The following is a 22,103-nucleotide window of genomic DNA, read 5'->3' as shown; positions in this document are numbered from 1 at the left end:
AAACCAGGAGGGGGGCAACGTGAGCCAATCTGCACGAATCGCCCGCCTTCTGTCATTCCCCCCTCCCCTCCGCCCGACATTCCTCCCCTCCCCCTCGGAGCCTTCCCCCCTCCTCCAAGCAGGGTCGCTACTTCGGAAGGGCGGGCGGGAGAGCGCCCCGAGAGCCGATCGTGCGCGCGGTCGGGGCGTTTGCCAAGGGCGGGGGAGGGAGCCTTCGGACCTTCCTTCCCGGCTCTTCTCCCTCCCCCCCCTCCCCCCCGCGCATCGCCCTGTTCCCCAGCATCAGCGCTGCTCCCCTCCCCTCCAGAGGCCCGAGCGAGCGGGGCGGACGAGAGCGGGGTGGGGAGCCGGATCGCAGGAAGCAGTCATCCCCTCGCTCAACTTCCTTCCCGGAGTGGCCGCTCTCCGTCTCTCGGCCCCCCGGCTCCAGCCTCCCCAACTCTCCCTGCGCTGCGCAGAGGAAGGTGGCGTGGGAGGGAGAGCCACACGTGGGCTGGGGAAGCAGCTGTTGCTGTGCCCCCCCCCGCCTCGCCCCCGCTGTGGAATGAAGGCTAAGCCCGCAGGTGAGTGTTAGGGACCCAGCCAGCCAAAGCGAGGGGGTCGGGGGCAGCGGTTCCTGGGTGCAGCCTGTCAAGCTGGGGGCTCCCATCCCTCCGCGGTGGGTATCTTTGAACCTCTGCGAAGAACCACCCTTCCTCCGTGGCTTGGATTCCCTTTTTCTAAAATAAAGGCAAGCCTCCCTTTATTTCCTAGGGATCCCAGTCCAGACAGGAGTAAGTCCTGGGATCCAGTTTCCATCTTGCCTGGAGATATTGTACTGCCTTGCCTTTAAGGCCCCCTGGAAGCAAGGGTGGTGCTAAGGACTTAACAGAAATCAGGACCTTCTTCAAGGATGAAGCCAGTGGTGGAGGGCTTCGAGTGCCACACTTGAGGTGGCCTCGCCTACTTCATGGGGTTGTTGCAGGACCTGATGGGTGACAGTTAACAAGTTACTTGCTTCCCAGCTGCTGTATTAAAGAGGGAGATTGCCTTTAATTTGGTTTCTCTCCTCCAAAGCCATGCACTTCTGCCTTTGCATTCATGATGGATCAGGACAAGGAGAGCACGGGAAAAGCCAGGTTCAAGGGAATCCCCATTCTAGAAGCCCTCACAGTGGGTAAAAATGAGGGCAAAATAAATAACCACTAACCCTGAGCATCCTCCCCTCCCCAGTTTAAAAATGCCAAACACGTTATCTCTCTTTCTTCTCAGACTACTACTATGAGAAGACCTGAGTAGGATATAGGAGGTGCTTAGAATATTTTGATATCTCATTTGGACTTAAGCCTAACTTTTTAATGGATCCCCCCTCCCCTTCTGTATTTTCAGAAGATACAGATGGATGGACCGCTGATGAAAGATGAGGGCAAGTCCTGGGCATCCTTGGGACTCAGTGCTAGACTGAAGAAGGGAGTGGCAAGGATACCAGATATCAAGGTGCACGAAGCCCACGAAGCCAGATTTCTAGGGATGAAGCTGTGTGTCTTTCCTGAAGTTCAAGGAACAAGCCAGATCTGAAACAGGCATATCTTTCTTGGATTTAACATGATGGCTAAAATCATGGTTAGGTTCAGTGTGAAACATGCCTCATACATGAATGAACGCCACACAGATTTGAGAAAATGAGTGCAGGAAAGAAACCACAACCAGGATTTTAGGATTCTTTCAGAGTGATATGAAACACTTTTGGTATTTCAAATGGCCATTCCCTATGACATATAATGGGAACATGTATCTAAATCTTAAATATGTTTGACTTGCTGAGTACTTAGTATTAATTTTGTCTTGTTTCATAGAGCTTCACAGGATTCCTTGCTGACACTTAGTTGTAGCAATTTGCAACCTAGTGAGGTTATTATACCTCACTGTGCAAATTATCATTATGTGTATATGATGAATCTTTATAGAAGAATGGCTGCCCAGGATATCTCAATGTATTGTTGAGATTCACTTTTAAGATTGGTTGTAAGATGTTCTGTCTACCTCTTTTTCTGAGAGCAAACTGAACCCAGTGTAAATGCTGAATCTCTTGTTCTGCTCCTTTGGTGTTTTCCAGCCGGATCCTTCATCCTTCCAGGATAGATTGTCAGCAGTAGTGGGTGGTAATGAAGAAGAGCTGTTACTTAGAGTAAAGACTGAAGAAAAGAAGGAAGAGGATCTGGAAGTTGAGATGGACTTTTCTGCAAATGGGAAGCTGGTGGGTGGAGACAAGGAGGAGAGAAGTGGATGGGTAGAAGAACCACCTTTCGAGGAAAGAAGCAGTTATTTAAGGTTTGTTATTATTTTGATTGTTTTGTCTCTGCTAAACCAGCTTGATCCTGCACCTTCACGAGGTTCATCAACTGAGGAAGAGATGAAGGTGGAGATTGAGGAGCAGAAGGTACAAGAATTTGAGGTGCAGAAAATCACCATCCCAACTGAGGGTTCGGTGAGTAGTACAGAATTGCAACTGTGGGAACTTCAAGGTACCTTGAGGAAGAGTTGGGACTTGGCCTGAGCTGTTGACTCAGCAATCTTGGGAATATGGGGTTCTCCATTAGGTCCAGGCCTGCATCCTGAAGATACCTGTTTGGGTGAATCTCGCAAGAGCAGGGTTTTCTGGTTATTTGATAAAATAGCTCCACAGCTGTGCATCAGCACTTGGCATGTCAGACCTTCCAGGCCCTTGCAGTATCACAGTTCATACAACTGCCTAGCAGAGCATCTTTCACCCCAGATCTTTGAAGGAGAATTTGGCCAGGGCTGCAGCACTGGGGAAATCTGCTTTAAACTAGACTTCCAAGCCTAGTATCCTTAAGATGAATCTGGACTGCTGTTCCCAGAATTCCCAGCCAGTGTTACTCAGGTTTTTTTAGGGTTTTTTCCTGTGCCTCTTGGATATGGAGTAACCATTGCTAGCTTCACCCCACCTCTTATATACCCACTGGAGGCATCTGTGGGGGAAGGGTCAAAAAAGTCAAGATGGCTGCAGTGACTGTGTGATCAAAGCCCACCCCTTTGCACATGACACACTGAAAATGGGTGGGGCTTCAGTTGTGTGGCTGTAGCTGCCCTCTTGAATTTTTTGACCTCCTCCCTTGCAGGTGCCCTGATCCACACATAATAATGAATGGATGGATGAGAGGCCCAGACATTAGGAAAAGTTGAGCTAAAGTGTTTATCTTAGCTGTTGAGCAGAATTTAGCACATATTAGTTCCTGTGCTGATTGAGAAGGATGTTCTAAAGTTTGCTGCCCTGAGTCAGGATGGAGTTGGGTGGCCAATAATTTAAATAAATAAATAAAGTGATGAGAGAGGACAGAATGCTTTTGAAAGAAAAATATATTTCTCCACTTGAAGTTTTCTGGAGTAGCCCCCCGACCTTATTTCCTAGAATCCTCAGTTCATCAAAAAGAGACTTGAAGTTTCTGTTGTCCAATGCCGAGCAAAGAGGAACTTTGTGTTCCCCTTTTGGACTGGGGCATTCATGCAGGGGTGTATATGTGTCAAAAGCTGAAATGGTGGCTGCAGGAATGCAAGTAAAAAGGGGCTTTGATTGTGTTGTTGGGGTCACCATCTTGATTCTTTTTTGACCCCTTTCTGCAGAGGCCCCTGCTGGTAGAAATTCAGTTAACTATAGCAGTGTTTCTCAACCTTGGCAGCTTGAAGATGTGTGGATTTCAACTCCCAGAATTCCCCAGCCAGCATAGCCAGACATAGCTGGCCAGAGAATTCTGGGAGCTGAAGTCTACACATCTTCAAGCTGCCAAGGTTGAGAAACACTTAACTACAGTATCTTGCAAAAAATTAGAAATGCCACTACTAAAGGGATGGGGCCCGAATAAGCCTCGCTTTCCTGAGTGCCCATTACAGAAATATGTAAAAAAGGCAGATGCAGGCACACCCTTTTTTCAAAACCCACAGCCACTTCTTCTCCATCCCTGCAGTCTTCCTCTTCACACCCAAACACTTGCGCTGTGTGCGGGAAGAGCTTCAGCCGCCGTTCAAATCTGGCCAAGCACCAGATCATCCACACGGGAGAAAAGCCCTACCGTTGCAACGACTGCGGCCGCAGCTTCAACCAGAGCTCGGCACTCACCAAGCACCAAAGGACGCACACCGGGGAGCGCCCCTATGTCTGCGGGGACTGCGGGAAGGCTTTCACAGCAAGTTCCAACCTCCTCCAGCATCGGCGGTTCCACACCGGGGAGCGGCCCTATCGTTGTGAATTGTGTGGCAAGGCCTTCTCTCAGAGCTCCAATTACAACTTGCACCGGCGCGGCCACACAGGGGTTACCCCTTACCAGTGCAGCGTGTGTGGGAAGCGTTTTACTGGGAGTTCGTGCCTTACTCGCCATCAGCGGACCCACACCGGAGAGAAGCCGTACCAATGCCAGGAATGTGGGAAGCGGTTTTCGGGGAGTTCTACACTGGCTAACCACCGCCGTACCCATACGGGTGAGAAACCATACGGTTGTGTCGAGTGTGGCAAGCGGTTCACCCACCACTCCAATCTGGTGGACCACTGGAGGGTACACACAGGAGAAAAACCGTACGTGTGCACAGAGTGTGGGAAGAGCTTTCGGCTGAGCTCCCACATAATTCGCCACCGTCGCACTCACGCCAACGCTCGTGGCCCCAGTGTGGGCCACGACCTCCTCTGCGGGGTTGACACAACTTTTGATGATGCCAACATCATCAAGGGCCACCATGATGGAAGCATTGGGATCCCACACATGACTGTCCATGATACTTTGTGCGCTGATACCAGCGTCACCAATGGCAATAACAGCTCAGATGAAGAGGAAGGTGACCGGCTTCTTATCTGTGGCCACTGTGGTAAAGGTTTTCATCTGGAGTCTATCCCCCAGAAACCTAACCAGGATGACCTGGCACTGGGTGAAAGGCCCTATAGTTGTACTGAGTGTGGTAACAGCTGTTGGACATAGCTGGTTCTCTAAGGCGTTGGATCAAAAAGAAAAGCCCAACGTATAAGAAAAGAGAATTATCGATCTCCCTGTCAATAACAGACTGGGATGTAGATTAGGGTGGGGGTAAATCTGACCCCTTGTTTACTGAACAGGCTGACCCTTGTATGGAGCTGGCCTTGAGTCTGCTTCTTTGGCACCTTCAGTTCATGTCCAAAGGCCTCTTCTTGCTTCTGGGGTGAAATTTAGGTCCGTGTTTTCCAACCTTGGCAACCTTGAGACAGAAAGTCCACACTTCTTAAAGTTGCCATGAGAAACTCTGATCTAAGTTAAGGTATGGATTTCTCTCTTCAGCTCCCTCTTCTGGCAGGGAAAGGTACAGTGAGGGAATGAGTACAGTTGAGTCGTGTTTCTCAAGCTTGGCCATTTTAAGATGTGTGGACTTCAACTCCCAGGATTCTCTAGCCAGCTTTGGGTCAGAGTTGAAGTCCACACATCTTAAAATGGCCAAGGTTGAGAAACACTGCAGTAGAGTGACAATAGATGGAGAGACCTGTTAGGGCTTGTCCAAGTGAGCAAAAAAAAAAAAAAAGCTGGCTCTATATCAGTGTCTTTCTCCTCCTTACCACGATCTTCAGGGGCTTCTAGAGTAGCCAAAAAAGTGAAGCCCGATATGGATATAACCTGGGACGCTACAGGGACGAACAAGTCGAGAGGAGACTTTTTAATACCTGTCCCTTGACCTTTGGAAGTAATTTACTTTCTAATAGTGGCTGATGTTTGATTGCACAGCAAAACAAGCTACACCCCTGAAGAAATTCCGGATGGACAAAGCAGGGTTTTGCTTGGCCGCCAGGCATAAATCTGATCACTAGAGCAAGCTTATTTAGTTAGCATGCATGTAGAATTTTTACATGTCCTGGAGCTTTATATTCGGGCTCATCTTTAGCTTCGTACCCGGGAGACGAAGTGTCCCAAGATCACACTGTTTTCTCCAGTACCTTGGTTAACCTCTGATACTCTGAAGAACAGCCTTACCAATTTTCTACTCTAGAGATTGTTTGAAAGGCCAAGCTTGTTCTGCTTGGATAAAAATGGAAAACAGTATCTTACGAAAAATGCACGCTAGGCTAACCTGAATAAATTGTGCCAATTAAGCCCATTCCAGAAGGCTTGCTTATTTTGTGTTATTTATCCTGTTTTCCCAAGTCCCAGGTAAGGTGAGCTTCTCTGTAGATGGAAAGCCTCAAATTCATGAACATTACAAGTCTTGATTATCCCTGCAGTTGATTTCTGGTCTCACCAGGCACCGGCTCACATAGCACCGTCGCTATATTTTACCTTAATTTATTGAAAGAAATGATACAGCTGATGGATACAACATCCTACTTCAAAACCACAAAGCTCACAATACCTGAGTGAGTTACTGTTGATATATATGAGACTGTTCATCATCATCGGAAGGGCTAGAAATGGATGTGCATGTTTAAGCCAAAGTTTCTGAACCTCAGTGTATAACTGCTTAGTTGCCATTTGGTAAGATAAAGTTTAAAAGTTAAAAAGGATACGTGGACTTCAACTCCCAGAATTCCCCAACCAGGAAGTGCACATATCTTAAAGTTGCTGAGGTTGAGAAACATTGGTTTAAAGTAAGTTCATTATGTTAAAAATCTCTCAGTTCTGTAGAATGCTAATACTTGAAACTGGCAGCTGTAGTATATTTTTTTCCTGCTTCCAATTGTACTGCCCACTATATTTTCTGCTAGCCCATGTGGCAGAGTAGGGTAAATGTATATTATACATTATACATAAAATATATATTAAATTTCTTTCCTGTGGCAGTCATTATATAGTCTTCCTGCGGTGATTTAATACGAAACAAAAACAATCCTACAGTCCAAATTCAAAAGTCAGCATATAATAGCAGATTAAAATAATAAATACAAGACAAAGAGCAGGTTAAGACATTTCACAATTGTTTAAAATGTTTAAATAAGCATACTCGATCAAGAAAAACACCTTTGCTGAATCAGAGCAAACAAACACAAGCCTTGGGGATGGGGGGCATTCCAAAGATGAAGACATTAAAAAGGATCCCTAATATTTGGCTGCAAAGATGGTTTCAGATGCTGACTTCAGTTAATGAGCAGAAAGCTCCAGGTGAAGACCTGCTATTGTGTATCTGAGCTTTACAGAAAAGTACCAAAACTTTGAATTCATCAAAACAGAAATGGGCCACTGTATCATTTTCAAAACAAGCAAAATACAAGGCCAACACTTGATTCCCAAATGGCAACCAAGCAGTTGTACACACAGTTGCCATCAATTTATTTTTCCTGATCATTCAATCTTCTCTCTGAAAGTTCATATAGCAATTTTAACTTAACTTGTTATATGCACTTTCAGAGATAGGATTGAATGATCAGGAAAAATAAATTGATGGCAACTGTGTGTACAACTGCTTGGTTGCCGTTTGCTAAGATAAAGTTAAAAGTTAAGAAGTTTTTTTGGCTGGAACAGTTACAGAAAAAGCCATTAAACTTTCTATGTCAAGCGGTAAGTATTCTGGAGCACAGCCATTAGGAAAAACATACTCCTTGTTTCTCACAAATGTGTGAATTGTGAAATTTCACCTTAAATTCTTCCACACTGATAATATGTTTCTAGACTGACCCTGTGGAGTACTGTGGTAATCAAAATTATTTCAGCAATTCCATCTTTCCCTCGTTGCTTTTTTCCAAATAATTTTTGTGAAAAGAAAATGAGAGAAGAATTGGAAAACACAGGAAGGCTACAGGTGGAAAATGTGTGGGATCACGGATCATGCTAGGTCACTGTTTATTATTTAAATGTATTGGCCACCCAACTCCAGCGGACTCACTGTTTGTTGAGTAAGTTATAATTAACTGGGTTCACACTTTGTATATGTGTGTGCGTGCCTTCAAGTCAGTTTTGATTCGTGACGATAGGGACAAATCCATGCAATTTTCTTGGCAACGTTTTTGGATGTATTTTGCCACTGCCTTCTTTCTAGGACTGAAAGTGGCTGGCCCTAAGTTAGAACTAGAACTTGGGTTTCCCTTCTCCTAGTCCACCGCCTTAACCACCACATGGGAAGTCATAAACCACAGTTCATGTGGCACAAAGGTCAGATTTACACAATACACTAAGCAAAATCTATTTATACAATACACTAAGCAAAATCAACCATGCTTAAAGCATAGTGTAGGATGTGCGCTGAGTTAATACAGTGGTACTTAAAATTTTGTGAACCCATTTGAATTTTCAATATTTCTGCATAAATATGACCTAAAACCTGATCTGTATGCTTTTATGTAGAGCAGCTGTTGCCCTGCCAGGGGGTCTACCTTGTTGCAGCACCACCAGAGGATGGGATGCTGGGTGATGACTCAGAGAATGGGGTTCCTTAATTCTTTTATTGAATGAAAAGCCTGGAAGAGGAAAAGCACAGCATTCTGGTCCTTGCCAAACTGGGCTGCCAGGCTAAAAGAGCTAGAATGAAGGCTGACTGCAAGGTTTCTGAATAGAAAGAGCCCCTTACAATGCTTATTATTTTATTAATTGTAACGCATTATTCCCATTTTTCAGATAAAAAAAGATCCTAAATTCGTTTATGAATAAGTCCGTATCCTCCAGCTTACCTCCTAAAAAATACAAGGAAAAGAATTTGAAAGAGAGGAGGAAAGACAAACACTATAAAGGCACTGCATATGTGAAATAATTGTTTTGTTTCTGAACAAGTGAAAGTCATGTTTGTATCTTGGTAGTGCTGCACAAGCCTTAGGCTACTCTTGGGTGATATTTATACAAGTAGTTACTTCACTTTATTAAGATGTGTCTTAAAGATAATAGAAATGCAAATATTATCTTGGACTAGTAGGAACAACAAATGCAAATACGTAGTAATTATTGGTTATGAAACTGAATTTTTTAATTCATCCGTTTAAAAGAAAAAGGCAGAAGCAATGCAAATAATCTGTTACAAAAACTTTTTCATTCCAATAAAAGGTGCAAATTGAATCATAATCATAATTTCCCAACTCTTTTTTAGCTTTTGCATCATTACTCTTCAGTGTTGGTGGCATGGCACATCATTGGAAGAGAAAAAGGGTGTTTTGCTACTTATGCCCCCCACTCGCCCCATTTAAAGTACTTCCTGGGAGTAAACTTCAATCTAAGATAACCTGCATAGGTTGGCCTGGAACAGCCTTCCTCAACTTTTGGACCCTGGAGGAACCCTTGAAATATTTTCCAGGCCTCGGGGAACCCCTGCCCATTCAGGCTCAACTACAGGCCAGAAGTTACAAAATTATTACATTCATTTCCTGTGTAGGCCTGTATATAGGCATTAACAATGTTCTTAAACAAAAATAATGAAGCTTACCTCTTTAATGTGAAGTTGCCCGAATTTGAAATAATTTTTTAAATAAACCCTAATCTCTCAGGGAACCCCCAGTGACCTCTCAGGGAACCCTAGGGTGCCACGGAACCCTGGCCTAGAAAGTGCCTGACTGAGCAATTAAAGATCTAGAGCTGTTTTCTCCAACCCTATTTTTTAAGTTATGTGCTTATTGAAGTCCAGTACAAGATCTTTTTCTCCCCACAACAACAATCCTATGAGGTAAGTTGGACTAACAGGAGGTAGCTGATCCAAAGTCACTGAGTTAACTTCTCTGGCGGAGGATAGCCTTGGACCAACACCTTAATCACAACGTCATACTAGCTCTCCAGTTGTTCTCTCCAGGCTTCTCTTAGTTTAAGCCACCACAGCTATTGGCCATTTGATAGCAGTTACAGCCCAGCAACTTAGAGCAGTGTTTCTCAACCTTGGCAACTTTAAGATGTGTGGACTTCAACTCCCAGAATTCCCCAGTTGAGAAACACTGATCTAGAGGGGAAGCTGGTCTGAATTGCCCTTTGGACCACTTCGTTTTGTTCTCATCCTCAAAGTATTGAGGATTAATAGGGTATGTCCTAGGCTGAGACCTGTAATGTTTGTTCTTTCTCATCTCCTTTGAAAATAGCTGGATCTTGTGAGAAAAAAATTGAAGTTAGTTGTACAATTTGAAGTGAATGCTTTGTAAGGAGTTCTAATAAGTGATGAACTGAAAGGGACTGGAAACCTGGATTAAACAGAAGCAGGGCAGCATTCAAATAATCAAGTATACACGTCTGCTTCTGTACACGTCTGTTTACTTCTGGTCTGTCAGCAGCTGCCTGGTGGAAGGTAAGTTTTGGAAATAGTCTTGCATATCCCCGGTGCCTTAGTCGCTCTCACCTTTTAGGGCGGATATCTCAATGACCAGCAATCCTCCACCTATGCAAAGCCAAGGATAAAGAGCTTTATCGTTTAAAGATGGGGACAGGCGACCAGGGATAACTCCCAAAGAATGAAGGGCAGAATACGGATTTAGCTTGCAGGACGGCAGTTCCACGTTTCTGTCACAGAATATACTCTCTTCTGCTTGGAAATAACAGCTGTATTAAATCTCATCCGGCTGCACAAAGAGATCCCCGGGATGAAAAGGAAAGGAGTAAATGAAGTAAGGCGGTAGAGGAAAAATACGTATGTCAACATTTGGGTTCCGGGAGACGAGACGATGCCTCTACTCCTTTAACGCCCGCTCGGGCTCCCCTTTTCCCACCCAGGGTGATATGTTGCGGGTGTCACGCTCCTTCCGGCAGAAGAGAGCCCAGCCAAAGAGTGTCCGATTTTTCCACCTTGATTGGTGGACCTTTCAAACGAAAAAAGCCAATGAGGAGTTTCCCTCAGTCCTATCTACCAACCTGCTCTTTTTCCCCGCCTCTTCCTAGCCGATTCTCCGCCCCTGAGGAGCGGAAGGGCGGCCGTCCGTGTTCAGATGCGGGAGATGGGAAAAGAGAATCGCTTTCGTGCTTTGCCTGCGGAAGAATCTCTCTTTCGTCTGAAGCTCCGTGCGGCTGTTCTCTGCGTTTTGCCCCCCGGCGCCTCCTTCCGCCTTTGCCTCGCACCCTCCTCCCTCGCTTCGGTGCCTCCCCCGCTTCCTAGGTTCCCTTCCTGCATCACGTGATGGAGGGGCAACATATAATGGCCCAGGTCCACATCCAAGCTCCCTCGTCCTCCTCTGTGGCCGGGGAAGAGTCCAGGCGGTTGCCGAACCCCGTGCGAGTTGCAGCCCGGGAAAGAATGGCGGGGGGACGCCTGTTGGACAGTCACAGCCTGGATGGGATAAGCCAGGTATACGGTGCATCCAAGAGCCAGGAAGGAAGGAGGGCCACCATATCAAGCGCCTTGGAATTGGAAGGAACCGTGAGTTACGATGGGGACCTGACCCATTTTGTGGCCAACAACCTGCAAATGAAGATCAAGATGAGCTCTCGGGGCAGTCTGGACGATACGGAGCCCATCTCCTCCACCTCGGTGTCATCCCAACTGTCTGTCCGAGGCAAAACCGCAGACATCCCACAGGTCGACCCACAGGTCCTTTGGGATCTGGAAAGGCTCACCAGGGATGTGGCACAGAGAGTGGACCAGATGCTGAGAGCCTTGAACAGCGCTATCCAGAACATGACGGCGCTCAGCGTGGGGTACATCCAGACCTACCGAGATGCTGTGGACAGTTTGGGCGAATCCGTGGACATGAGCATCAAAGGGATGTACACTCTGATGGCGAGGTGCGAGGAGCTGGACCGGTCCATGCAGCCCATCCACATCCTCGCTGACCAGATCCGGGAGATTAAGAGGACTCTGGAGGCCTTTGAGGCAGTCTGCAAATAATGCCCTTTTTCAGAAACGGTTAACTTGTGGAGTGGTGGGGAATGAACCAGGAGTGAGCGTTTGACTTCCTGCGATTCAGGCTTTGAAAGGGAAATTCGTGTTTTTCATGTTGTGAAATAAATAAATTATGGCCATACTTGTCTCCTGTTGTGACATTTGCCCTTTTCAGTGTTTACTAAATATTTCACAACCTAACCCAGAATTTTGGAGACCCCCAATAATCACAATTCTTCCATCCATTTCTTCCCTGAAAATCTCAACACATTTGCTACATCTCACCCCTTCTAGTTAACACCAGTTACCACTATCAGTCAAAATACAACATGCAAGGCAGAAAGTGGCTTTTTTAAGGCTTTTCTAGGCAAGTAACTTCCAACACTTTCCCTGCAGAGTCCCTTTTTTCATATTGTACCTAAACCCGGTTGCTTTTGCATGATGAGAATATACTGTACTCTGAACCAAATCCTTGAAATAAATACTCCGGATTATCAGGAGACGTTAGAGTTAGGATTTTTCTTTTACTTTTAATGTTCTTTTATTTTTCTATCGTTTGCAAGCGGCTGTGAGCCGTTTGGGAACTGATTAGGTGCCTTCAAGTCGGGGCTGGACTCTTAGCGACCACGTAAGATTGTTTTTTCTCCAGAACTGAGCGACATATAACTTGCAAACATAAATAAAATCATAACGGCACGCTCATGTTAAGTGCAGGAGAGGGGAGGGAGCCAAAGCTCGGGGAAGGGGGAGGAGAAATTAAATCCGCCTCTGCTATGAAATACGACGCGGAAGAAAATCAGCCGCCACGCGCCTCCAGAGGTGGGAGATAAGCCGAAGAAGGCGCGTGCCTCTTCAGGGCTATTTATAGAGCTGCCCGAGGAGGGGGCGGAGTTAAAGGCGAATGCGCGCGCCCTCAAACCGTCGGACACCTTCCCCGCCCACCCCTGCCCGGGAGTGGCGAAAGTCCGCGATTGGAGTAGCAAAATTTTCACCAGAGGCATGAAAGATCAAATTACTTTGGCGGGAGCCCAATAAAATAGCAGGAAACATTTCAGAACAGTGGCTCCTTAGCTCATGCTGGTGATTTTCCGCAGGTGATATGCTATATATTATGATTCTGCTGCAGATTTTTCCTGAATTCGGGGATGGAACAGAAAGGATCTCAGTGATTTTGAATTATGCTTTATGTTTTACATATGATAAATAGGAAATGTTGTTTTCCCATAAAGCCCAGAATATAATGTTTAGGGCAGAGGAGAGGTAACAGAAAAGGAAAAAAAAACAGATTGAACTAAAAAAGTATTATTTTAGTTGGATCAATTATCAAACAATCCTGCCTACGTTCACTTGGAACACATTTAGGGGGCTTTTCCATTAATGCAGAGAGACCAGCTTCTAGGCTGCTCCGCCTGACTTCCATGTAGCTGGCCTGTGCTCCATTGTGCATAGGCAAGCTGATTTAAAACAGGATCAGGTTAATGGAGGTGAAGGCTGTCCGTGGCTGCTAGTGCTAATCATCAATGAAATAATGACATAATCTCCGATGATGAAAGCAATTCCCAGGAAACATGAATATTTCCCATTTTGGGGCTTCCTAAGAGATAACCCCCGGAGGAACGGAAATGGCATTCTTGCAGTATATACTATCCCTTCTTAGAAACCAGCCAGTTTGGTCTAGTGGTTAAGGTGCTGGGCTAGAAACCAGGAGGTGGTGAGTTCTAGTCCTGCCTGAGGCATGAAAGCTGGCTGGGTGACCTTGGGCCAGTCACTGTCTCTGCGCCCAACTCACCTCACAGGGTTGTTATTGTGGGGAAAATAGGAGGAGGAGGAAGGAGAATTAGGTATGTTCCCCGCCTTGAGTTATTTATAAAAATAATAAAGGCGGGATAAAAATAAAATAAATAAACTCAGCTACAGAAGATAATAACCCAAATACAATGGAAATTTAAAAATGAACTCCCTTGGAAAAGAATTCAAAAGTGGAAATGTAGCTGCCAAAATGGCTTTCTCCTTCTTCCCTCTAAATATCCTTCGGTGGACTGCTAGATTTTGTTTAGGAATCTTAAAATTATTTTAGTATGGAGCAAGGTTCATATGGGACAATTTCCTCATCCCAATCACTGAGAGGTTTAAGGGTCACAGAACTCTGAACTGAACCCAGAACAAAATAGAAAACCTGTGTAGAAATTTCATGAAGACAGTAATTTGTCTGTTTGTTTATTCAGTTTGTGTGGCTGCCCATCTCAACAAGTGACTCTATAGGGAGTAATAGCGTCCTTGTACCTAGACCCCGTCCACAAGCAGGCTGATGCATTCTGGACCAAGAGCAGCTTCTGAGTATGTTTAAATGGTGTAATAATAATAATGATAATGATAATAGAAGATATTGGACATTGCAATTCCTGGAGACAGCAGAAGAGAAGAGAAAGAACTAGAGAAAATCACAAAATATAAAGACCTGCAAATAGAATGACTGTGGCAAAAGAAAGCAAAGATAGTACCAATAATAATAGGCGCCTTGGGTGCAATTCCAAAACATCTGGAGCACCACTGAACACCATCAGCATTGACAAAATCACCATCAGTCAATTGCAAAAGGCAGCTTTACTTGGAACAGCTTACATCATGCGGCAATACTTTTAATGTTATTAAACAGCATCTGCCTATCCCAGGTTCTTGGGAAGGACTCGATAGGTGGACAAAAATGCCAAATCCAGTCTAAACTTCTGGCTGACTGTGCGACTAACAATAATATATTAAATTTATATGCTGCCTGACTCCCAGCGACTCTTTACAATTGTTAAAACGTTTAAAAATAAAGAACAACCGAAAAAAACCCAGCACAAACGAACAAGGATGGCACAGAAAATAAACCCAGAGGGGAACAGAAAGGAAGAAAGTGGCATCAGTCATCCTCTCCAAAGGAAGCAAGTGCATTGCAAAAATCCACAGATGATAAAACTCAGGTATCTCCAGGAATAGGTATGCTGGAAGCCCCCAGCTTTGCTTGTCAAAATGCCCAGCCATGCCACAACCATTGTAGGTCAAGGCTGCTGAACCCAGATAACTTTCCAACTACAAGCAAACTTTTCAAAGAATTATTCAAGCTAGTATAGTACAGGTTGAGTCTTCAATCCATAGTCAGCCCTGCTGCCAAAGGCACCACATTTTTGTGGCCATTCTGTCTGTTAGCCCGAATCCAGGTTGCTGTCTCATATATAGACCATGAATGTACATAATGGGTGTTAACAATGGAATTCAGGATTCTGCCAGAAAAAGTGAACTATTTTAATACATTCTACTTTTACTATGTTTTCCTCAATTATCCTTCCTTGCAGGGTGACAGTTCTTCACTTAAAATATTGTTTCTAAACCTTGTTCACATACTATATAAATACTGTTATTTGCAACAGCAGTTAACTGAATTAACTCCCACGTGCCCTAAGAGGCATCTTGAGTGGGCATGAAAAAACAATCGACGGAAACCATGAGATTACCAGAATAATGCTTCAAAAAATAATAGCGAAACTTGCGTTTGAAATAAAGAACCTGTATTAAATTCTGTAAAACTGCTGTGGAATAAGGACGTTTTTCTAACGAGGGTCGCGCAGCAGCAGCACTCGGGGAACCGACTGAGTTAAAACAGTAGAGCTGACCAGATTTGTGCTGCCTAGAAAGGACCCAGAAGGAAGTACGGCAGTAGAAGGGTCTTAATCATGAAGGGACCTTCCTGTTACAAGCGGATCTCTATAGCTAGGCTCCTAGCAGCCTCCCCATGCCCACTCTTTAATGGAAACAAAGCCAGTGGGGAGCACGTCAGGGAGACCACACCAAGTAACAAGGTTTGACATGGCTGCGCTTGCAGCATCTCTGGACAGCCTGAGGAGAAGATGAAAGGGCTGTGAACATGTGGGAGTCGAAAGAGCAACCTGGTCAGGAAATTGTAATGACAGCAATTGGGGTGGAAGAAGCTAAGGAGAAAAGCTCCGTTCCGGCTCATTCGCTGTATTTTTATTGTGCAAAATAGTCGAGGAATGGCTTTGAAATAAGAGATCTATGATTTGGTTGAATACTTTTTAAAAAAATCTGTTATGCTAGGCTCAACTCTGTCCTATCTGAGTAGGAATGTCGTTGTATAGGGAATAGGAATCTTGTTTTTAATGGTTTGGATTTATGAAAGATGTCTGCTCTATGAAATGTAAGGGGATTTGTGCATGTGAGGAAACTAGCAAATACGTGTATGTGTGAGAGAGGGAGAGAATCATTTTTGGGACTCTAGGGACCAGACACTTTTTTTTTTTGAGACAGAATTTCACAGACATCTGCTTTCCCCCATGCTATACAAATCTGTTTCTTTTCCCAGAATCAGGATTCCTCAGAGCTAACTGTTGCGATTTTCCCATATGGAAAGTGGGAAACAAGCATATGTTCTGGACTTCCAGGACTCTAGTGAAGGAGAGACATTAAGAGGTGAGGAATAAATCAAACATATACCACATAATAAGAGTGAGCTGTGAATTTGGAATTCTTATTTCAAATCTCAGTTTTACCTTATTAAATGACCCTAGCCTAGTCAACAATAATAGCTCTAAATAATAGCTCTCTTAATAGCTTTTTAAAAACATATTCGTATTGGGTATGAACCCTTATCCCAGACCTATCATAGAAGAATATTGGCATAGATCTTGGATTTTAGTAATAAGATTTAAATCAGGTCTGTCTTCTAAATGTAGAAGGTACTTCCAAGCTTTAATCAGTGTATTTGCTTTTAACACGTTGCTGCTTAAGAACGTTTTATTGGGGCTGCTGCTTTTATTGTGTTAAATGTTATATATTTAAATTTTTGTGTTCTGTTACATATTTCAGTTGTTTTAGATAGTTGTTTGATTTTGCTGTGCTGTAAGCTGTCCTAGAAAACCTGAAGGTGTTATAAAACAATAAATAAATGCATGCTTGCTCCCCAACCCCTTGATTCACAACCAAAATCACATAACAGTCATCTCTCTTCTTAAGTTTTCTTTGAGGCTTCAAATATTAAATTCTCCATGCACTTTATGGGATATATTCTAAATACTTAGAATACTATTTAACCTAAGCTCTTTAACTTCTTTGTTTGATTACATAATACAGGAAACAAATGTTGCTGTCTGGCTTTGTCTCATTAAGAGATATGCTAATGACTGTGAATAAGATTGAAAATGAAACTCTATGCTGAAATTATTCATTGACTGTTTTTTACATTATCATTTTTCAGAGCTGAATTCTGCTTCATTTCAAGTCTTATAGAGATTCTGCTAGATGTAGGTGGACAATAACATTTAAATTTTCAAAGATTTCTATGTTTTACAAGGATTCAAGGGAATCTATGTTCAGACTACTTACCTTAAATGGGAAAATCAGTAAATAAACTTCTAATAACTAAATTAACCTCTCTGTGTCATCTTAACTGGTATGGGCTTGTGGCAGTGTAAATCAGGAATGGACTTGATTCAAAGAAAAATTCCTTTGAGTTTGCCATCAATTATTTATTGCCGTATAATCTGCTTTCCTAAAGCAGTATAAAGTAAAAAAAGTTTGAATTGATTTGGCCAGAATGAGATTAAAAATTGTGATATAATTGTTCTGACTGTAGGCATTGAGATGACAAACGAAAACAAGGAAGAGGAAGCAGAATCACAGAACAAACAGAAAAAAGACAAAGAAATGCAACACAGAATCTCTCCAGAGAAAGAAATTATAATGGGAGACCATCGAATGGAAAGCACTCGGCACGAGGCCTGTAATGGTGAATCTGTCATATCTCTGGAACAGGAATCTACAGATCATCTTTCTGACAATGACAGAGTGCCCAAAGCTACCATTTGTCCCGACTGTGGGAAGAGCTTTAGCAACAGCTCCCACCTAATCCGTCACCGTCGCGTCCACACAGGTGAGAAACCGTACAAATGTCCACATTGTGACAAAAGTTATCGCCAAGACTCTCACTTAGTTCAGCATATGCGCTCTCATACAGGTGAGAAGCCGTACCGGTGCACACACTGTGGCAAGGGCTTCTCACAGAGCTCCAATCTCATCATCCACGAACGGACACATACAGGTGAGCGACCCTTTACCTGTCCAGAGTGTGGGCGGAGTTTCAGCCATAGTTCTGATCTCATTCAGCACAAGCGGATACACACAGGTGAGAAGCCGTATGTCTGTTCCATCTGTGGGAAATGCTTTTCTCAGAGCTCAAAGGTTACCCAACACAAACGCTTCCATTCTGGGGAACGTCCATTTTCCTGTGGAGAGTGTACCAAGACTTTTCGTCTCCGTGCTGATTTAGTCCGTCACCTCCGTGCTCATACTGGGGAGCGGCCTTTTGGCTGCCCAGAGTGTGGAAAACACTTTGCCGAGAGCTCCCATCTTATCCGACACCAGAGGATCCATATGAGCGAGCGTCCCTTTCGCTGCCCAGACTGTGGGAAAGGATTCAATCAGAGCTCCAACCTCCGGCAGCATCAGCGGGTGCACCGAGGCCAGAAACCCTTCAAATGCAATGAGTGCGGGAAAGGTTTTGGTGTAAGCTCGGCACTCTTGCAACACCAGCGCACTCACACAGGTGAACGACCCTATTGCTGCAGCCATTGTGGGAAGAGTTTCAGTGTCAGCTCCACCTACCATATACATCAGCGTATTCATGCAGGACAAAAGCCCTATTCATGTGCAGATTGTGGGAAAGGGTTTGTGCGTAGTTCTGCTCTTCTTCAACATCAAGCAACTCACACTGGTGAAAAGCCCTTTCGATGTCCCTATTGTGGAAGAGGTTTTGGACAGAAGTCAGCACTTTCTCAGCATCGGCGAGCCCATGTGAGAAGAGGGGAGACATTGACTTTGATGGAAGGATGGGCAACTGCTGGGCTGGAAGGTGTTGGGGACCAGGGGGTGGGAGGAGAAGCTGACAGCATGTGGCAAGGGAATGGAATAGGGATTATGGAGCCAGAGTGGCACGGTGATGGGGACGAGACCGCAAGACAGGGGTGGGAGGAGGATGGTGATGAGGCCATGAGGGTGGAATGGCAGGATGATGCTGATGAGAGTCTGGAACAACCATTACAGGATGATGGCAGAGAAAGTATGAGGCAGAACTGGAAAGATGGTGTGGAATCCTCCATGAGGACCGAGTGGCAGGATGATGAGGATGAAAGACTGGAACAGGGATCACAAGATGATTGTACTGAAAGCATGAGGCTGGAATGTCAGGAGGTTGATGATGACGACGACGACGACGGGGTGGAGGAGAGTTTGCAGGATGATAATGTGAGTGTGAGACTAGAGTGTCGGGATGATGATGAAAGTGTAGAAGAATATGTACAAGATGACAGTAATGCAAACATGAGGGGAAAATGTCAGGATGAGATCACAAAGCAAAACTGGCAGGATGATAGAGATGAAAGCATACGGGAAGAATGGGAGACTACTATAGATAATTTAAGGCAGAAGAAATTAATTGTGGAACAGGAATGGCAGGACAGTGAAGATGGTAGTGAGAAGCAAAGCTGGCTAGGAGATGGGGAGGACAGCTTGGAGAGAACAAGGAGAAAGTCAAAGACAGAGTCACCCTGCTGAGGATGGGGAGCATAAGGAATTGAAATGATTGACTGGGATATAGCAGAAGAGAGTAGGATGCCGACAATGTCCATGTAATAGCCAAAACCAGCAAACCAGCAAAAGACAGTGGACAAACAGCAGAACCATACCCTGATGCAAAGTGGTCACGTCCTTCTGCAGCAAATACAGCTGTATTTATATGTGTAGGATATTCTGTGGTGTCCACGCTCCATTTGAACGTGTTCCTCGCTCCCAGTACCTGCATGTCTGTGCCACGTAGCACTATGTGATGGCTGCCTCATGGTCAAGCTATATGATCCAGCTCCCTGTATCATTCCAAGTCTTGTGCCATGTGCTGATCAAATTAATTCCAAAGGGTGATTTTATTCAGTCAGTTTTTAAATTTTACTCTACGTATACAGTATACATGGTGTATTATACTACCCAGTCCAACCCAAGTTTTGTTAAAAAAAATTAGTTTCAGAACACCTCTAAGGTAAGATGCCTTTTCATAAATAAGTGGGTGTCTTTCCTTATGGTGGGGGCAATTCTTGCTGGATTCCAAGACTTGATTTAGGAGAAATGGTACCATTTCAGTCTAGAAGCTTTGAAATAAATGACTTAGGAGGTTGGGATTCAGGGGTGGGGGGCAAATATATATATATATATATATATATATATATATGTTTTATTTTCACAATTTTTATTTAGGAGCCCAACAGAATGTGGGGACACTGTAAGACTCCAATATTTAACTAGAACAGCTTTTTAAACTTCTGTTGCATGCTCTGGATCTCTCCCAATTGTAGTTATTTTTGTAACATTCTAATCCCTTGCTCTTTTCTGTGTCTCCCTCTGATGAACTAATAAATGCTCTTTTTGATTCCACTCAGGCACCCTGCATTCTTGAAAATTGAGCCAGGGTTATTACTCAAGTTAACATACTTCAAACCAGTTTCAAGATATGTTGCATATAACTTGGATGTGTGATCACAATTTTTTGTGAATATTTTTCCAAGCAGGAATGAATGAATGAATGTGTGTGTGTGTGTATGTGTGTATGCTCAACCTTGATTTTTTTCCCAAACAGCAGCATAGCAAATCTCTTTTCAAAGTTAGGGGAATTTCATTAGTGATTTGTGATATACAGTGGTTCTGGAAATGTAAATTTTTTTGGTTCTGAAAAACTGATTCCATTTATTAAGGTAAAAATGCTCTAAAACAGCCATTTATTTTGGCTACTGCCTGTGAAATTGTTTACTACTTTAATTTCATCTTTTCACATTACCTTCACTATAGAGATACTCTGAAAAAGTTACACGGTGGCAAATACATTACAAATATATGTATTTTTTTTAAAAAGCACTTATTGTAACATTGTAAGAAAAGATCAATATGATGAGGAAATAGAAATAAAGGCCAAATTCAACAAACCTTCCCAAAATATTTTAATTTAATGCAGATCAATAATCAGTGCAAAATGAATATACTGAAAAGCTCAGACAATCCCTGAGTTTGAAAGCTGTATAGGTTTGATGCCACATACCCTGCCTACATTTTGCTTTCAGCTTGATCCTGATTTATGGATTCTGTTCTGCTGCAAATTTTCTGATGACAGAATGCTTCAGTATTTCCAAGGGCTTAGCCAGCAACAGACTGGCGAGAGGGAGCACCCTTTGCTACCTTTCCTGTCTTTTGTTTTGATGTTTGCGGGTGAAGTGCACGTATTAAACATGGGAAGAAATATAAATCAGATCAAGAATATTTAGAGACAGCTGCAGGGCCAATGGTGTTTAAGAGGGTGAAGCTTCTGACCAGGGCCCTATCCATTCTGTCTCTCCTCCTCCTACTCTTTTGAGGATTCCTGAGACCAGGATTTCAGAGTCTGGTAAGAAAGGGGAAGAAGTAAACTGGTTGTTGGATTTGCCCCCCCACCACCGCCGTAATCTCAAAGGGGAATTTATTTATCTAATGGTCTATAGGTAGGTTACTGTCCAGAATTCCAGAGAATTGCCTTCATCCTTCGCCAAGTGAGGGGAGGGGGGCAACACTGATTTGCATAATTCCCTTTTTAAATCTTACCCATTTCTGATGTGCAACTGATAGATGAAAAACGGACAAAAATCTGCTATTCTCTAGAAAAGAGCCTTAAAAACAATACGCACAGAAAACAGCTGATTTGTCTCAGATCACGGGGCTAGCAGAGGACGCAGGCAACACGGTCATTTAGAGGAATGCCACTCCCGACTTCATCTTGTTCTGGCCATCTCATCATGTCATCTGCTGCCTCCACAAATACAGATTATGGTTCTCTTTCCAGTAGAAGCACTTGAAATAAATGCAACCATGGCTCCTTTTTTCATTTGTAAAAGGAAAAAGAAAGCCTTCATTGCCAGCACCAAAAAGTCTCTCTTTTTTTCCCACTGAGCATTTATATCAAGTGGCCTGGCTGTGGTCTCTGGAGAGGAATGGGATTTGGTCATTGAATCTCCTTTTCTTCATTTGATGGTTCTGTAAAGAGTTTGGTTTCATTCTCTTTATCATTCCCTACGTTAGAACCTTCTTTCTCTGCACCATCCTCTAGCTTGTCAGCTGTTTGTAACGCACTCTCATTTTCCTCCTGAAGTTCTATCTTCTGCTTATAATTACGTTTGAAGAATCCGCACTGTAATGCAAAGCAGGGAAAACCATTAGAAGCAGAAGGTGGATATGGCAGACTTAGCTTCGCCTTTAAGATTTTGACCTGGCCTGAGGCAAGATACTGCCTCCCAGGCCTTTTCCAGCAATCTTCCATT

General features: G+C 43.9%; 3 protein-coding genes across 3 annotated transcripts in view; 2 read left to right on the top strand and 1 right to left on the bottom strand.

Annotated features, from left to right (window-relative positions):
- Nucleotides 1–842: 842 nt before the first annotated feature.
- LOC134496778 (uncharacterized) lies at nucleotides 843–20,196 on the top strand. The gene is made up of 9 exons (XM_063302489.1): nucleotides 843–1,476; nucleotides 2,096–2,236; nucleotides 2,351–2,467; nucleotides 3,966–4,966; nucleotides 10,181–10,194; nucleotides 10,416–10,510; nucleotides 10,996–11,712; nucleotides 16,985–17,018; nucleotides 17,351–20,196. Exons 1-9 carry the CDS (start codon nucleotides 1,378–1,380, stop codon nucleotides 19,324–19,326), a joined length of 4,194 nt encoding a protein of 1,397 aa, XP_063158559.1. The 5' UTR covers nucleotides 843–1,377; the 3' UTR covers nucleotides 19,327–20,196.
- Nucleotides 10,807–11,860, top strand: BORCS6 (BLOC-1 related complex subunit 6). Its single transcript, XM_063301377.1, has one exon. It carries the CDS (start codon nucleotides 11,017–11,019, stop codon nucleotides 11,722–11,724), a length of 708 nt encoding a protein of 235 aa, XP_063157447.1. The 5' UTR covers nucleotides 10,807–11,016; the 3' UTR covers nucleotides 11,725–11,860.
- Nucleotides 20,197–20,732: 536 nt separating the features above from the next.
- The window catches only part of ITGAL (integrin subunit alpha L), a 68,004-nt gene continuing 66,633 nt past the window's right edge, over nucleotides 20,733–22,103 (bottom strand). Inside the window, exon 30 of the mRNA XM_063301379.1 lies at nucleotides 20,733–21,973. Within this exon, the coding sequence (XP_063157449.1) occupies nucleotides 21,788–21,973 (186 nt within the window). The 3' untranslated portion in view covers nucleotides 20,733–21,787. The remainder of the gene's footprint in view (nucleotides 21,974–22,103) is intronic.

Source organism: Candoia aspera, chromosome 4 (assembly GCF_035149785.1).
Source record: "Candoia aspera isolate rCanAsp1 chromosome 4, rCanAsp1.hap2, whole genome shotgun sequence".
NCBI lineage: Eukaryota > Metazoa > Chordata > Lepidosauria > Squamata > Boidae > Candoia > Candoia aspera.
The sequence above is the reverse complement of the archived record's forward strand: the minus strand, read 5'-3'. Positions and strand labels throughout refer to the sequence as shown.

Excerpts from the sequence above, each read along its gene's own strand:
- BORCS6 (XM_063301377.1), top strand. The coding sequence starts at position 11,017 with ATGGAGGGGCAACATATAATGGCCCAGGTCCACATCCAAGCTCCCTCG.
- LOC134496778 (XM_063302489.1), top strand. The coding sequence starts at position 1,378 with ATGGATGGACCGCTGATGAAAGATGAGGGCAAGTCCTGGGCATCCTTG. Across the intron at positions 1,477-2,095 it reads CAAGGATACCAGATATCAAG|CCGGATCCTTCATCCTTCCA; the intron begins GTGCACGAAGCC and ends GGTGTTTTCCAG. Across the intron at positions 2,468-3,965 it reads CCATCCCAACTGAGGGTTCG|TCTTCCTCTTCACACCCAAA; the intron begins GTGAGTAGTACA and ends CCATCCCTGCAG.